At 34.7% G+C, this 18,387-nt stretch overlaps 1 protein-coding gene across 2 annotated transcripts in view; it reads right to left on the reverse strand.

The window, feature by feature from the left end:
* The window catches only part of PCDH15 (protocadherin related 15), a 1,779,889-nt gene that overhangs the window by 274,910 nt on the left and 1,486,592 nt on the right, over positions 1-18,387 (reverse strand). For both annotated transcript variants that reach the window (XM_055092816.2, XM_057298896.1), the window contains one exon: positions 8,724-8,803. In XM_055092816.2, the coding sequence (XP_054948791.1) occupies positions 8,724-8,803 (80 nt within the window). The remainder of the gene's footprint in view (positions 1-8,723; positions 8,804-18,387) is intronic.

Raw genomic sequence — 18,387 nt, forward strand, 5'->3', positions numbered from 1 at the left:
CTATATCACCTCCCAATTGTATATAGTATTTGGAATATATATATATGTATACTCTATATATACTATTTAGAATATATAATACTATACGTATTATTCCAAAAATACTATATGCTGTGAACAATATAGTATACAGTATATTCATACTTAGGGCCATTTTAAACACAAACATCTAATTGTCTATGGTCTGGTGATTATTATAGAGGTAGTTTTTATGTAATATGCGGGCCTTGCGACTCAATGTTGTAGGCAGTTGTGTGGTATATTTGGGCAATGCAGAAGGGGAGAAAAACAGGCAGTGTATTTTGGGATTCATAGCTGGAAGACTAGTTTATGGGTTTACCTGTGCATCCTTTTATTAAATCCGAGAAATAGCTCACAAAAAGTCTTATTACCAGCTAGACGGAGGCTATCAGGCCAGGATACATTGGGGTACACTTAGTAATGCAATACACCTTATAAGTTCACATATTAAAAATACATAAGCTTCTTCAATTGATAAAGCATCAATAACACTGCTACTTATATAGGATTGAAAATACATTTCCCAGGAGTGATGTCAGTGGAAATGGAGAAGACAGCCCCAAGAGATGGTCTTGTCACAAAACGTCAAAAAATCACAATTAAGCAGGGACCTTCAAAAGCAAATTTGATGAAACTCTGGAAAACAGTCACAGGTGTATAGCAACCAGATGAAGGCAGAATTTGTTTTAAAAAAAGGTAAATCAAATCTGGTAGAAGAACTTTGTGGCATTTTGACTTGTCTTTATCCTACCATCTCACTGGCTCAGAGTGGCCTTGAAAACATCAGTGAACATTCCCAGTGTGACACTATGGTCTTTGTTTCTGGAGGGAGCAGAGCTATCCTTATTTATAAAGAACTGTGGGGGTCTATTCTAATCTGTCTGGAGACTGCCTGAAGGAGTGATTCATGGCACTTATCTTTGTTTCATCAAACTTGGAAATCACTCAAAGCAGAAAAGCAGTGGGCATTCCTCAGAAATATTGTAAGGCAGGGGATAGCCCACAAACACTTGAGGCGTATGATAGAGTGCCAAAAACTTGCCAGGAAAGTCTGGGTAAATAGTTTCATGGAAAATTCAGGCACTCAAAAGTGTACTGAGGAATACAGAATAATAAATATAATTGAGAATTCATAAATATACCCACACATCTACAGTCATCTGATTTTCAACAAGAATGCCAAGACCATTCAAAAGGAAAGAATAGTCTTGTCAACAAATGGCACTGGAACAAATGGAAATCTATACGTAAAAGAATTAAGTTAGTTTACTTCACTTCATACACAGCTATTACCTCAAAATGGATCAACAATTTTTCTAAACACAAGAATTGAAACCTGTAAACAACTCTTAGATAAAAACTAGAGGTAAATATTCATAATCTTGGATTTGGCCATGGATTCTTAGATATGACACCAGATGCACGAGAAGCAAAGGAAAAAATAGATATACTGAACTTCGTCAAAATAAAAAAAAAAACCTTTTGTGCATCAAGGGACATTATCGAGAAAGTAAAAAAAACAACGCATATAACTGGAGAAAATACTTACAAATCACATATCTGGTAAGAGTCTTATTTCCAGAATATATAAAGGATTACATAACTTAACATCAAAAAGAAATCCCAATTTAAAAATAGGCAAAAGACTCAAATACACATTTTTTCCAAAGAAGATATACAGGATATACAAATAATCAAAAAGCATATGAAAATATGTCATTAGTCATCAGGCAAATGCAAATCAAAACCCACAACCAAGTATCACTTCACACTCACTATGATAATTATATTTAAAAAAAGAAACAACCACCATTACTAACAACAACAACAAAAAATAATTGTTGGCAAAAATGGGAATAAATCAGAATCCTCATATATTTCTGGTGGGAATATAAAATGCTTCAATCACTGTGGAAAATATTTGACAGTTCCTCGAATGGTTAAAAACACATAATTACACTATTCCCTAGCAAATCTATTCAGTATATACTTTAAAAAGCCAAACACAGGTACTTAAATACACGTACATATATGTTCACAGCAGCAGTATTTGTAATACTGAAAGGTAGAAAAACAGCTTAAACGTCTACCAATTTATGAATAGGTAAACAAATTGTTGTATATGCATGTAATGGAATATTACGTAGCCATGAAAAGTAGTGACCTACTTGCACATGTTGCAACACAGACAAATCTTGGAAACATTAGGCTACAAAAAAGAAGCTAGACACAAATAGTCACACATTGTATGATTCCATTTCTGTAGAATATTCAAAGTAGGTAACTTGATGAAGCCAGTACACAGATTGGTGGTTGCCAGGGGCTAAGGGAAATAAGGAATAGGGAGCAATTGCTAAATGGGTTCAGGTTTCTATTTGGAGTGATGAAGCTATTTTAGAACTAGACAGAGTTGGTAGTTGCATGAGTTCTGAATCTCCTAAACAACACTGAATTGTTCACTTTAAAATGGTTAATTTTGTGCTATGTGAATTTTGCCTCAATTATATAAATTACATTGCAGAGTATTTTCCATCACCAAGCTTTTGGGCTACGTTCCTGAAACATATTATGCTTGGCATACTCAATTATTTTAGAAAATAGGGTTTGCCTAACCATAAAAATGGTGTTCAAACATAATTTAAAAATTTGGCCAGGCACAGTGGCTCACGCCTGTAATTCCAGTACTTTGGGTGGCTGAGGCAAGAGAATCACAAGGTCAGGAGATGGAGACCATCCATCCTGGCTAACACAGTGAAACACTGTCTCTCTCTTTTTTTTTAATGTGCACTTTTTTTTTTTTTATTTTTTTGAGACAGAGTCTCTCTCCGTTGCCCAGGCTAGAGAGCAATGGCGTGATCTCCGCTCACTGCAACCTCCACCTCCCAGGTTCAAGCGATTCTCCTGCCTCAGCCTCCTGAGTAGCTGGGATTACAGGTTCCGTGGGAGCTTATTTAAAAGCTCTGTGCCATCAGTTTTCCCTTCTGTCAAATGGGAAAGTGAAACCCCATCTCTACTAAAAATACAAAAAATTAGCCGGGTGTGGTGGTGGGTGCCTGTAGTCCCAGCTACTTGAGAGGCTGAGGGAGGAGAATCCCTTGAACCCAGGAGGCGGAGGTTGCAGTAAGCCGAGACCATACCACAGCTCTCCAGTCTGGGAGACAGAACAAGACTCCATCTCAAAAAATAAAAAAATAAAAAAATAAAAATTATCACCTGTAGTCCCAGCTACTTGGGAGGCTGAGGTGGGAGGATCACATAAGCCTAGACTTTTGAGACTAGCCTGGGCAACAGAGTAATACCCAGTCTTAAGAAAATTCAATGATGTAAATAGAAAGTAGCAGAGGATATCTACTTCCAAACAAAACAAGCTACCGAATTTAAAACCTGCTTCTATAAGTAACTGTTTTTCAAAATTCCATTGTTTATTAGGAAATACCGATGCAGCATCATTATAAACTATTATCTCACATATTTCATGATGTTTAGGCTTTGCTTATTTAAAATTTTGTTAAAAATTCTACGGCTTGTGACTGAACATTTACACTTGGAGGTGTCTGAGCCTTTGACAGATTTATCACATTGCTTTTGGGCACTGAGTTTCAGGCTTTACAATGATATTTAGAGAGATTAGAGTATACTTTAAAATGTACAGTTGCTTCAAGTTTGACATGGCGTTTCATATTAAATAGCAATTAGCAATTAACAAAAACCTACTAATAAAGGGAGCTAGGTATTGACAGCAGTTTGGGGAAAAGATGATGGTGGCATGAACTAAGGTAGTAGAGTGAAGTGTGAGAAATAGTTTGATTTGGGTTTATATTTTGAAAGTAGAGCTGAGCTGTCAGGGAATAAAATAAATATCTTTCTTATATATTATTTAATTTTCAATATAATCATAAAATTCAAACTGATATGAAAAATATAATTGAGCATTACATGTAATGTCAAAACAAATTAATCACCAAAGAAAAAATTAAAATGCAAGTGAAGAAAAAAAATTTTAATAGAATTTGGACCAGAGATGGAGATAATTTTTGAAATTCTCTTGTTTAGCACTGATATTAAGTGTTGGCATCACAGACCCCATGCTTCAGTGATAACAATCCATAAATATTTGAGAGATGGCATTTCCTCAACCTCCCTTAATAAATAACTATACCATTAGGCCATCATATTTATAAGGGAAGTTGCCATATGTCTTATTTAAATGTGTACTTATTTGTGGATGATTGCTGAGTGAATATTTGCTAAATCATATGCCACTATCAAGACAGACACTATGAAAAGATACTGGAAAAATGCATTATATTACAGAATCATACAGATATGGCCACTTAATACATGACACTGAATGATTTGTATAACCAATGTTTGTGATTTTTAAAAAACCAAGGCTTTTTCTTTAAAGACCCAGTTTCTTTCTTGGCTGTGTGACTAAGCCAATTTATTAAAATAATAATTCAGTACTTTGTAAACCCCTACTGACATTAAGATGATTATTCATTACTACTAATTTTTTAAAAGAAATACAAGAAAATTTTGGCATACTTTTATTTCATTAAAGGAAAGTAATGGTATTATAATGATGCGTATTGACAGAATTTGCATTATAGCATAAAATAATATGGTATTTAAAGTATACAATAGACATGTAAATATTTTTTCATTTTGCTTTAAGATATAAAATATAACCCAAATAGCATATATTGAAGTGTCTGATGAGGTAGAACATTGTTTATTTTTTTAGCGTACCTGTCTTAGTCCATTTGTGTTGCTATAAAGGAATACTTATGGCTTGGTAATTTATAAAGAAAATGAGTTTATTTGTCTCACAGTTCTACAGGCTGTATAAGAAGCATACTGCCAGCATCTGCTTCTGGTGAGGGGCTGAGAGTACTTCCACTCATGGCCAAAGGTGAAGGGGTGCTGGTGTGTGCAGAGATCACATGGTGAGAAAGGAAGCAAGAAAGGAGGGGTGGTGCCAGGCTCTTTTTTTACAACCATTTGTTGTGGGAACTAATAAATTAGCAAGAACTCATTCATTACCTTTGGTAACAAGCCATTCATAAGCGGTCTGCCTCCATGACCCAAACAAATCCCATTAGGCCCCATCTCCAACATGAGGGATCGAATTTCAAAATGAGGTTTGGAGTGTCAAATATCCAAACTATAGCAGTACCTGGATTGTTCATATCCTTGAAAGTTATAGAGAAGTGGTAGTGCAAATTTTTGAACATGAATCTCAGAAGTTTCAAAGAAGGTGGCAGTTGAAATGTCAGTTATTGTTCTCCATTTCAAATGCATTGAAATGTATTGCTAGTGGTTCAGGCTACTCTATAAATATCAATGAGAACAACAGCATTGAGGTGGTGGAAACAAAGTGACCACAGGATAGAAGGCAAAGGGCCCAGTGTACAGGACCCTGAATCAAGAATGATCATCAAAAGGGATCACACAACCATTATAGGGACATGTTCTGCTTTAGCTTTCCTGGAAGCAGTTTGCATCTTAAGGAGATGTCTGTCCAGGTTGACCTAAGAGCTTTAACATTAAGAATCATGGTCAATTTAGACTAAAAGGATTTTGCATTGACATAATTTACACCTTTAAGAACCTCTGTGACCCAGCCATTATCTTTTTCATTCCAAATGCAGAGATGAGAGGAGCACTAGAGATATAGGAAAGCAGTGCATTTAGATAATTTATTTGGCAAAACTAGTAGCTCACTGGATTTCACAATCAGCAATTGAAAAATCTCTTGGCATCAAGGGAAAAACAGGAATAGAAATTCTTAAGAGACCTGGGCTTCCTGCTTACCAGAGCAGGTGAAAACTTCATTGTTGTCTTTTTCTTTTGTTGACAGCTTTGTTAACATTTTAATTCAGATATCATAAAATCCACCAATTTAAAGGGTACAATTCAATGGTTTTTAGCATAATCGCAGAGTTGTTCAATCATCACTGTAATCAATTTTAGAACATTTTCAACACCGTATCTATTAACAGTCACTCCCCATTCTCTCCCACTCCTCATTTTCAGGCAATCATTGATCAACTTTTTATCTTATAGATGTGCCTATTATGAAAATTTTATAGAAATGAAATAATATAATACGTGCTCTTTTTGCAACTGACTTATTTCACTTAGCATAATATTTTCAAGGTTCATACATGTTGTAGCATGTTTCAGTACCTCATTACCTTTTATTGATGAGTAATATTATATTATTACAGACAGGCAACATTTTGTTTATTCCTTCCTCTGTAGATGGATATTTGACTTGTTTCCACTTTTGTACCATTATAAATAATTCTTTTATGAACTTTCTTTGTGCAAACTATTATGTAGATGCGCGTCTTCATTTCTCTTGCATATGAGCAGAATGCTGGCTTATGCGGTAATTCTGTTTACCATTTGGAGAAAAGTCCAGTTCTCCAAAGTGTACTCATAGTTTGAATCCATGTCCTTGCCCAAATCTCCTGTCAAATTGTCACCAATGTAGGAGATAGCACCTGCTGGAAGGTGATTGGCTCATGGGGGCACTTTCTCATGAATGGTTTAGCACCACCCCCCTTGGTCCTGCTCTCTTGATAGAGTTCAGGAGATCTGCCTGTTTAAAAGTGCGTGGCACTTCCCCTCCCTCTCTCTTCCTCCTGCTCAGGCCATGTGAAGCACTGACTCCCCGCTTTGCCTTCAGTCATGACTTTTAAGTTTCCTGAGGCTTCCCCAGAAGCAGAGCAGGTGCCAGCATCATGCTTCCTGTATAGCCTGCAGAACCGTGAGGCAATTCAACCTCTCTTCATTACAAAATACTCAGTCTCAAGCATTTCTTTATAGCAGTGCAAAAACGAACTCACACATGCACATTTTACATGGCCACATAAATTTACGCAGACTTCAGTATCTCCACATTCTTAGTCATACTTGGTTTTGCCTTTCTTTATCACTACAGACACAAAGTATGTATGAAGTCAAATCTCTTTACAGTTTTAAATTGCATTTCTCTAATGACCAATGATCAGTGATCATGATCATATTTCCATGTGCTTGTTGGCCATTCACATATCCTTTTTTAAAGAAATATCTATTCAAATATTTTGCCCATTTTAATTAGATTATTTCTCTTTATTAAGTTGTAACAGTTCTTTATGTATTCTTGAGACATGTTTCACACCATATACATTATTTTAAAATATTTTCTCTGATTGTAGGTTGTTTCTCACTTTAGGATGGTGCTCCTTGAAATACATTTTTAAAAATTGATGAGACCCAATTTATCAATTTTATCGTTAATCTTTGTGCATTTTGTGTCATATCTCAAAATGTACTGACTAATCCAAATAATGAAGATTTACTTCTGTATTTTCTTCTATGTGGAATGCAGTTTTGTCTCATATATTGCAATTTATGATCCACTTTGAGTTCACTTTTGTGAATGATGTGAGATAAAAATTGAAATTCATTCTCTTGCATATTGTCCCAGCTTCATTTGTTGAAACAAAGTTCTTTCCTGATTGGATTATCTTGACCCCTTTTTGAAAATCAATTGACCATAAATACTAGAGTTATTTCTGGAATCTTAAGTCTGTCCAGGTGACTTATATATCTATCTTTATGCTAATACTACACAGCCTTGCTTAAAGATTTTCTTTAACATTTTTATTTTCTTTAATGATGATTGTAAATTGTAGCTAATTTTTGATTTCTACATCCCTATGAGATAAAAATGAAAACAGTTAAGGCTTTTTATTTTTCAAATAGAAGTTTACTTATCTGTGGAAAATACTGTTCTTGTCTATAGTTTCCCAGGCATTACTAACTCATGTTTGTAAAATTCTATTTAACGTGAAATTTCAGGTATTTCTGAGAAGACTAATTGACCAGCACATGGTTCTCTTGTTTTGGCATTATGCCCCACATGTTCCTGAGTCTGACGTGGCAATGTATTCATTTGTCAAAGTTTTAACTTTATAATCATTGGCCAAGTTTACATTTCTATTCTTTCTGAAAGTAAAACTATTCACAGGTACACAGGAAATATCAGGGAAGAGCCAAGCTCTTTAGAAACCAGCCACATGTGACAGCAGAACAGCTACCTTGCTATTGCAAAAGGGAAGCATACAGTCTCTCTGAAGCCCTAAATGCCTCCTTTTAATGCCTGCTCCCAGTTTTCTCAATAGTTATCATTAGAAATATCTCAGATGTATTCAGAGAGATAAGTAGGATGACACTGATCTAGACCTCAAAGAAGTTTGGCATGAACACGTATTTTATTTCATTTTGCTTTTTTTCTTAAATATTACCTATGTTAATCTGAAATTGAAGGATGTGTTTGTAACACATCTTGCCTACAAGACTCCCTTTGAATACACAGTTTGGTGCTAAGTAACCCTTTGTAGTAATGTCCTTGTCATTATCAGTAGCTGACAACATTAAAAGGATCTAATTAATCCCAGTTATGCCTTCCAATGAAATGTTTCCACCTCAGTAGATTTTACCTAGTAAAAATGTTAAAAATAAACAGTCTCCTGGGTAATATTTCTGGGCTCAGAATTATCCTCCCAGCTACCATTAGCATTCATAGAAAACAGAAAGGGAAGTACAACTACAAACAGCTGAAAGCCTCTGATTAGAAGTCTGCTTTCTTACTAACAGTACGTTGCTGTACATTTTTTTAAAGTAGGAAATCATTTTTAACTTACGTTTCTGAAAGATTAAAAACTCTCTGAGGATCTCCATTCTCAATGGCATATGTTATTGAGTCTCCCTCTCGATCAGTTGCCTTCAGAGAGAAAACATAATTCAATTATCAAGTAATTGATATGGCGCCCACTCATTACAGAGTAATATAAAAGCTTGAAACTAATAGCATAGAATGTCCATGACACTGTTAAAGAATAAAGATTAAAGCATGGCCTAATGGCAAGGTGTAAAATCAAACATTTCATATCTGATCCATTTCTGAATATGTAATCCTATCTGATGTGGAAATAATCATTTTCCCAAGTTTTACTTATTTAATTAACTTAATTAATGAATTTAATTTAAATGTCTGTTTATAATTTAAATAAAAGCTGCTGGCCGGGCACAGTGGCTCAAGCCTGTAATCCTAGCACTTTGGGAGGCCAAGGTGAGTGGATTACCTGAGATCAGGAGTTCAAGACTAAACTGGCCAACATGGTGAAATCCTGTCTCTACCAAAAATACAAGAAGTTACCCGGGTGCAGTGGTGCACACCTGTAACCCCAGCTACTTGGGAGGCTGAGGCAGGAGAATTGCTTGAACCCGGGAGGCAGATGTTTCAATGAGCTGAGATCATGCCACTGCACTCCAGCCTGGGCAACAGAGCAAGATCTTGTCTCAAAAAAAAAAAAGTGCTAAACGATGTTTACAGTGTCGATAAAGTGTTTAATGTATATTCTTTTCTTTTTCTGTTCAGAATATATCAAGATAATAATTCAAATCAGTCTAACTTTCTGGTTAAAAATCCTGAATTTATAGCCACAAAGCATGACTTCAAAACTGGGCTCCAATTGTCCTATGTGATTATTTCTGTGTATCCATTTCTAAAACAAGGACTATATAACCATACAAATGTTAATAGATGTTGAGAGGTTTAATTGAAATAATATATATCAAGGCATATAGACTAATATCTGGTACATTGTAAGCTTTCAATAAATATTAACCTTTTTGTTGGTTTTTCTTCCCTTCAACACCCAAGTTGGAGAAGAAAACATATAGTTTGACTTTGAGTTCTGAGTTTCTCTTGACCAAAATAAAGATGCTCTTGTTTTATGGTACTGAGGTCTGGAGTTTTACCTTAAAAAACATCATATCAGTTCTTTTTCCAGTGAGTCATTCGATCCTCTTATAAAAGACATGGATAAAGAAAGAAATTTGGATGCTATCAGAGAGTTGACAGAATGATCTGCCTAAGCATGATGCTACAGGAGGGGAAATATCTTATAAAGGTTCAGATGTATTTTATTTTTAGGTGACTAGCCTGGCAGAAACACCAGCCTCTCCACAGACAGGAACTGCCCTGGAGTTAGCAGGATCTGAGAGACGAATAAGTATGTGAGTTTCTTTCAGTGACTAGATAATAACTGTCCCAGCCATAAGAGGCTGAGTGTGAAATTCCCTGTCCAGACAGGCAGGAACGTATTGTTCTTAGTGGTAGATCAGTTGGCTTTGACATGGATTACACAGTCCTGCTCACGGAACGTCCTTATCAGCTACCACAATGGATTGATGGCCAGAAGCCTCTATGGGACCACATAAACTACAGAATCAAGGGAAACTGAAACTAATATTTCAGTCAGTAATAAACTACTGAATATTGACTATGTGCTAGGTTCTGTAAGAAAAGCTTTGCAAGATTATTTAATCTGTCTCATAAAAGTGATATATTGCCTTCACATGGCTCCTGCGACATCATATTGTCCTGCTTTCAATCCTCATATTATCAATGGTAGTTCCTCATTTTCCTTTGCTGATTTCTCCTCATTTTATAAGACTTATTTTATATTGGATTGTTCCAAAGGTTGGTCCTTGAACTTCACTTATTTAGTCATCTCATTCAATAGTGTAGCTATAAATACTGTCTATCTGCTGAAGACGGTCATATCTCTAGGCTAGCCCTTTCCTCTGGATTTCAGATGTGTGTCCAATTGCCTACATGGATCCACATTAGATGAATAATAATAAGCCTCCCCAATTTAAAAGGTTAAAAACCCCAAATCTAGATCTCCTTTCCATCTTGACATACCTCAAAAAATAAAAGAAATTCAAACAATAATCTATTGTTTTCACCGCTTCATCATCTCAGTAAGTACCTGCAACTCCATCCTCCTACTTTCTCGGGGCTCATAGCTACACTTTGAGGGCTCACTCTTACATTCCAATGCAACCCATCAGCAGATCCCACCAGATTTACCTAAAATATCTGCTGTATCTGGCTGTGTCTGAATTTCTTCTCTACCACCACCTTCCTCATGGATTATGGTAGTAACTATTTTACTAACGTGTTGCTTCTTCCCTTGTATCCTCACAATAGTCAATTTTCAATTCAGCAGACAAAAGTACTTATTTTTCCAGGCCAATCTTTTATTTCTTTGGGGTAAAGTCTATTGCTTTCTCCCCCAGCTCCCCACCCTCCCCATGCCATACACACTAAAATAAAATGGAATCAAAAAAAGTAAATGAAGAAGAAAGTAATAAATTAGCTAGGGTAAAATATTTTTGAAACATCCCATGTTAGTCAACATCCAAAATTTTATATTTCATTGAGTTAGTCATAATGGAAGCCTAGGAGTAGAAAAAAAGAAGCAAACAAATTTCTAAGAATACACTCAATAAAATGGATAGTAGATGCTTGATATTTTTCCCTTGCATTCTGTTCTTTGCTAGATAGGAACCACAAATAATGATACTCAGCTAACATTTTGAAGAATCAGAGAATTATATCTGGAGACTATATCTTAACCCCAAAAAGCTTACAGTGAACTTTTTCTGTTGTTTTTCTCCTGGTCAATAAATTTTTCTTATTATGTTGTTATAGATATGATCACGTTCTTTTGGTTTGTTTATTGATATGTGGTTGCTGTTTTAATTTTTTTCTTGAGTAACATTTTATAATCTTGTGTTTCATAAAAGCCAGAAGAAATGCATTCTGAAACAAGATAGCTTCATGTAAACAATTTTAAGACCAGATTAATATTGAATCTTTTATTATATCAGATCTACTCTAATATTTAATATCCTTTATGTAAGATGAGAGCACTGTATTTATATTTATTATTTTTATGTTAATTCCTTTCAATCCCAGAGGTAGCTTGAAATATTTCTTCAGTTTTATTTGACCACTAAAATACCTCAGTCTTTTAAGGATTGTGAATGTCAACAATTTGCCTACTTCATTCTTATGTGAGGTTATGCCCATATTGGAAACTTTGAAGACTTAGGATTTAAAAGAAAATTCTTATTTGATTCCTTTCTTCATTTTTATCTTTTCACACAATCCTTTATTGGTGTTCCAGGGTCGAGGGTGGTATAATAATTAGGAAGTATTTATAGTTTTTCAGCCAAGAAAGCAAAAGGAAATGGTGTAATCTGCATCAAAGTTCTGCAATCTATCCATTACATGAGTTAGCACTTGTATAGACAATATCATCTTTCTTTGTCAATGTCCAAAGGTGAGAAATAATCCATAAAAAGAAAAATTGGAAATATCAACAGAAGCATTTACCCTTCAAGTATTAGGATTTGATTATGTGTGTATATGTGCCCTAAACATATTTCTATTAGCAATATTTAAATGTTTTCTATATATAAATCTAACCAGCCATCTCAAAATAATTGCTTATAATGTGTCAGAAACTATATTAAAATTTTACATGTCTTGTCTCATTTAAACCTAATAGTAAGTTTACTGGTAAATAGAAAATGCATATGACTTCAATTATATTACTATTTCTGCCATCATTCCAACCAGATTTCTCTGTACTTTAATTAATTGAAAGATGCATCTTTTTTATCTAGAGATAGTAATAACTGTATCATCTTGAAAATGGGAGCATAGTGTTATTCAGTATTTTCCATAATATAAGAGATATAAATTGCTTCTTTTTAGTGAAAAAACATTTTATGTGCTTATTTTTGATAAATCAAGTCATATCCGAGTCCCTTCTTCAAAGCCTGAGAAAAGTATGACAGCAGTTATCTTTCTGGGGCTTATTTTGAGTTTAACGGAGGAGATTCTGGAGCCAGCTACCTGGATTCAGCCTCAGCTATACTATCTCTTCTCAGACAATGCACTCAAGTACAAAATGAGAATACTACTACTACTACTTAATCACTCATTAATTCAACAAATATTTATTGAGCATCTACACTGTGTTAGGCACTGAGGCTGCAGCAGTAAACCACACAGACAAAAATCCTGCCCTTATACAATTTACATGGTAGTGGAGGAAAATGAAGTTAAAAATTAATTAGAATATTTTGTTTTCAGATCTTTATACGTGTTGCTCAACTACAAAATATTTCACAAAGGACATATACGGAGAGCAGGGTGAGGATTTACAGTTATAGAAGTGATCATGACAGACTTACTGAAAATGTGAAATTTTGGCAAATGCTTGTAAAAGGTGAAAGAGTAAGTCACGTGGGGAAGAACATTCCAGGAAGAGGGCAGAGCAAGTGATAAAGGCCGTGAGTTTCAAGAACAATAAGGAGGTTGTCAGGTCTGGAGGCAAGCAGCATGTGGAAGAGGAGCTCCTCAGTTTACTTTGACCACTTTAATACCTCAGGTTAAACGAATAAATGATGTGTATTTTGGATAGCTGGCAAGTAATGCACTTTAGCCACTGGTTTGCTAATATATGGTTAATAACATGGTTAAGATTAAAGCCAATCTTTCCTTTAATTTTTATTTAATTTAATATAATTTTAATTTTGCCTGAAGAACAAATGATTCCTTTAAAAATCAAAGCAATTACTCTTTCCAGTCCACTCAACCAGATTACTTGCAGCATCTGACTTAGAGTCCCTGATTTTTCAGAAGCACCAATAGGGAAACAAAAGTATTTATCCAAGGAAGCAGTGTTCTTAGACACTGGCAAATGGAAAATTTGAAAAAGAAAACAAATTTTCTCTAAACTAATCTTCTGTTCATGTTAAAGATGAATACAGCCATCAAATACCGTCTGGTAGAGTGCATATTATGTGCAAGGAATGATTCTACACGATTCACAGGACATTAAGACAAAGTAACTGCCCTTAGGGATTCTAAAATAGATAAAAATCAATGGATTTGGATGATTTTCTCACTTAGGCAAACAAGTTCTGATTTATGTTATTAAACTACTTGAGAGCAACAAATAAAGCTTTCAATTCAGTACAGCAGTGTTTCAAAAAATGTATACATTCATTCCTGGTATTACATTCCTTTAACAAAATGTTATAATATTTAAATAAAAATTAATGAATATATTTTATTCATGTCAAGTACTGTTATTTTGTCATTCATAATGATAATATAAAATGTTATTTTGAAGTAAGTGTAAGTAAAAGGTCAGTTCATTAAATATTCCAAACAATATAAAATGAATAATATTATATAGAATATACATATAACATATATGAAACTTGGAAATGTAGCTAAATCTACAATGACAAAAATATAAATATGCTCAAAAATAAAAGAATGTTGGGAAACTGCACACAGGAGAGCCATAAAACAGCTCTTTTTCTTACAATATTGGTATGGATTAATGATCTTTTGCCCAGGAGGCAAAATAAAATGCCTTATGCTAAGAAGGCATAGCAGAATCACTGCTGGTAGTATTGAAAATAAATGGCATTTGAAAGTGAGCATAAATTTATTTGTCACATCCAGAGAAGTGTCTGTAAATTAAGAAGTCCTTAATAGGAAAAATACCTAGACTTCCGTTAGATTTAGGGATACTCTATGAAGGCTTAGTCTTAAAAAATTTTTGTTGTACAAAACGGGTAACCTTGGAATACAAAGAGATTTAATCAATTCTAAAATAAGCCTGCAATTCTAATTTTGTCTAGGGCTCAAGGAACAATCAACAAAATAAACTTAGAACTAATGTAAATATTCAAAACGACGCATCCAAATAATGGTTACCATTATGTATTGAGCACTTTTAATATCCCATCTCATTTAATCCTCAAAACAATCTTCTCTGGAGAGCACTACAATCCCTATTTTACACATAATAAAATCTTAAGCTTAAAAATTAAATAATTTGCCAAAGTTTACAAACTACAGAATCATAATTCATATTCTATGCCTTTTGAAACTCATTTTCTATCACTAGCAAAGTCCCCTATGTCCTAAACTTATCTCGAGTTTCCCTTCACCTGCTTGCTTGAACCAACACCAAGTTCTTCTTAAGAACCCTAATTTCCCGGTATCCCTTTTGATTGGTGAGCCTCAGAGTAGCCTTCTTGTTTCTCAATGTCACTGCCAGATTATTCTTCTGGAAATGCATCAGCTTTAATTCTTATACCATAAGCATTATACTGCATTAACTGCTACTCTTCATTGTTAAAGTCATATTCTACACTATTTATCATACTTCCTGTTTTTTGCTCATTGTCAATCTCTCTCTTTGCCTGTCATTGCTGTCATTGTCAACTTAATCCAATATCAAAGTTTCAAATAATATGTAAAATGCTAATGACTTCAAAATTGTACTTCAGTTCTGGGGCTGAGAGATTCAAGATCATGGCACTAGCAGATCCCATGCACCTTTTGTGGTCTGCAGACAGCTGTCTTCTCATTCTACACTTACATAGTAGAAACAGAGAGCTCTGGTTTCTTCATTCCCCATAAGGGCACTGAATGCCATTCATGAGGACTCCACTCTCATAGCCTAAGTATCTCTAACTACCAAATGTCCTACTTCTAAATACCATCACGTTGGGGATTTTGGCTTCAATATGTGAATTTTGGGGGAACACAAACATTCAGTCCATAGCAGATGTCAAAAAGTCTTTTCAAATACAGTATAGCCAATATTGAATTACTCTTCCTCTAACAGTCTTTTAATTTTGGCTAATGACAAATCAATGTTTCCAGTTGCTCAAGCTGTATCTTAATACCTATTCTTAACTTCTACCTCCCCTTCTATATCCAATTCATTAACAAATCATGTAGTTTTTAACCACCAAAATATAACCAGATTGAAATCACTTCTCATTATTTCTGGAAAGATCACTCCAGGCCTAGAATGTGCTGACAGAGCATATCAACAACTCTCCATAATTTTTCCCAGGCTTCTTCCACAGACCATTTTCAATGCAGCATCCAGGATTATCCTTTGTTAAATTTGGTTGATTATGTCACTGCTATACTCAAATTTTTAACTGTACCTAATTTCGTGCAGAGTAATTATATCTATCCCTCTCCTATTACTGAATGATTTCATCTCTACTACTGTCTCTTTCTTTTACTTTACTCTGTAAGGAGGAGTATTTTTCTTCTTCCTTAAACATATCAGGTGTGTCTAAACTTCGGGGTCTTACCTTTGCACCTGAAATACTTTTCCTCAGATACAACCATGGCTCATCCTCTCACCTTATTCAACTATTTGCTGTAAGGTCACTTTCTTTGTGAAATAATCACTATCAAATTGTATTTTCCCATGCACTTCCTCTCTAGCTTTCCTTCTTTCATTTTCCCCATAACATCTTCTAAAATTCCACATAACTCACACATATTTTGTTAATTTTCTTCTCTATTAGAATGGAACCTTCATAAAAGCAGAAATTTTGTCTTATTTATTTACTATTATATCCTAGCATTTTTAGTTGTGACACCATAAGAAGTTAATATTTACTTGTCATTTGGTCCTTGCAAAGTTATAAGCCTTAATGATTACATTATAATGAGAAAAATGAATGAAAGAATTTTGGAAAAATGAAAAAGGAAGGTATTAAGTGGACACAGGTCTCTCCCTGCTCCTGTTTTCACTGGGAGGCAGGAAAATGCACACCTCAGGAGGGGAGGGCATGGGACATTCTGGCTTCTCCCTGATTTATTAGACTGCAAGGATAAACTAAGTCCAGGAAACTCAGTCAGAACTCTGTTCTGTATATGCACATTCTTCCTCAGTATCATAAAGGGCCTTCCTTTGTACTTCCTATGACTGGGAGCCGAACTTTAATATACTGAAGGAAGTACAGCATTTCAATTGTATCTGGTACTTGAAGCAACTGAATTTACAGTAAAACAAAACAAAACAAAACAAACAAAAAAAGAAACCCCACATGCTTTTTACCTATTGTATATACTCTGTGTGTCTCTATTAATTGCTTCCAAACTTGACAGAGAAAATAAAGTTGTGTGTGTGTGTGTGTGTCCTATTCTACATTTTCAGAATACCTGTCCTAGGTTAAACACATTCCAAAAGACTGTTAGGGAACAGTTTGTTCTGGGCACACTGATATAAATATTTCAGTTATCTTTATTTATAATTATTAAAAAATTTGCTATCACCTTCATGAATATTGGACATGAATATTCATTGCTAACAATGAATGGCTCAAGATAAAGGAGGTTATATGAATAAACTATATGAAACCAGGAAGGCTGCTGTCATCTGGAATGATGCTGAAAAGATGATTCCACAAGTATGAATTTAGCCCAATTATTCATAGTTTTTATTGCCCAATACTAACTGTAACATTACTCTGAGAGCTGTCTCTAGAATAGTGTTTGGTTTGCCTAAATTGAACTTAAATAAAAATGTTATCAGGCCTCTGAAAGGACAAATCTTACTTGCTAATAAATATACTGTGCATAGTAGTATTTGGCCTGAGACAAACTTTTCCAACCTTTCTATGAAGGTTGTGACAGAGAATCCTAGCCCTCTTTTACTACTACTTATTCGTGGCTATTGATACTTAGAACCTAATTATTGTGGAAAGACAATTGGCTTTGGTCAGTTTACAGCCCTCAACATTTAATGACAAACCAAATAGAAAAAAATCAGAATCAACATTTCTGTCATTAAAAAAAATTTCTTCATGATACAGCTCTTGTCCAGATTTATATAAATAGAAGTTTATTTGTTCTTTGTTTTAGAACTATGAAAAACTGGACACCTACGAAGCAATTTACTTAAACTCTTAGAATTTAGTTCAAGGTTTTCTCAAAGCTTTCCTCAGAGCCTACTCACTTTTCTAACTAGTTAGATTTCTCAGCCTTCACTAGATAAAAACCAGATATGTAAAATAATAAAGTTATCCAGACACAGGCAAACAGTGAATGAAATCAGTACAAAGTGAATGGCTTGACAGCTGTGAGAGAAGTAGACAGAAAGTGCACCTTAAAAACAATAGACACAGGCTGGGTGCAGTGGCTCACGCCTGTAATGCCAGCACTTTGGGAGGCCAAGGCAGGCAGATCACAAGGTCAGGAGATCGAGACCATCCTGGCTAACGTGGTGAAACCCCATCTCTACTAAAAATACAAAAAATTAGCTAGGCATGGTGGTGGGCGCCTGTAGTCCCAGCTACTTGGGAGGCTGAGGCAGGAGAATGGCGTGAACCCAAGAGGAGGAGCTTGCAGTGAGCCAAGATCACTCCACTGCGCTCCAACCTCGGTGACAGAGCGAGACTCCGTCTCAAAAAAAAAAAAAAAAAAAAAAAATATATATATATATATATATATATATATAACGAAAAACAAAAAAACAGATAAAACAAGCATAGTTATAGATAAAAATATGTAATCCAATTTAGGAACTATTAATCACACAATATTCTGAATTAAATAGACAAAAACAAAGCATTTATTTGGTGCCCATTATAAACAATATATGTACTGCT

Source organism: Pan paniscus, chromosome 8 (assembly GCF_029289425.2).
Source record: "Pan paniscus chromosome 8, NHGRI_mPanPan1-v2.0_pri, whole genome shotgun sequence".
Classification (NCBI taxonomy): domain Eukaryota; kingdom Metazoa; phylum Chordata; class Mammalia; order Primates; family Hominidae; genus Pan; species Pan paniscus.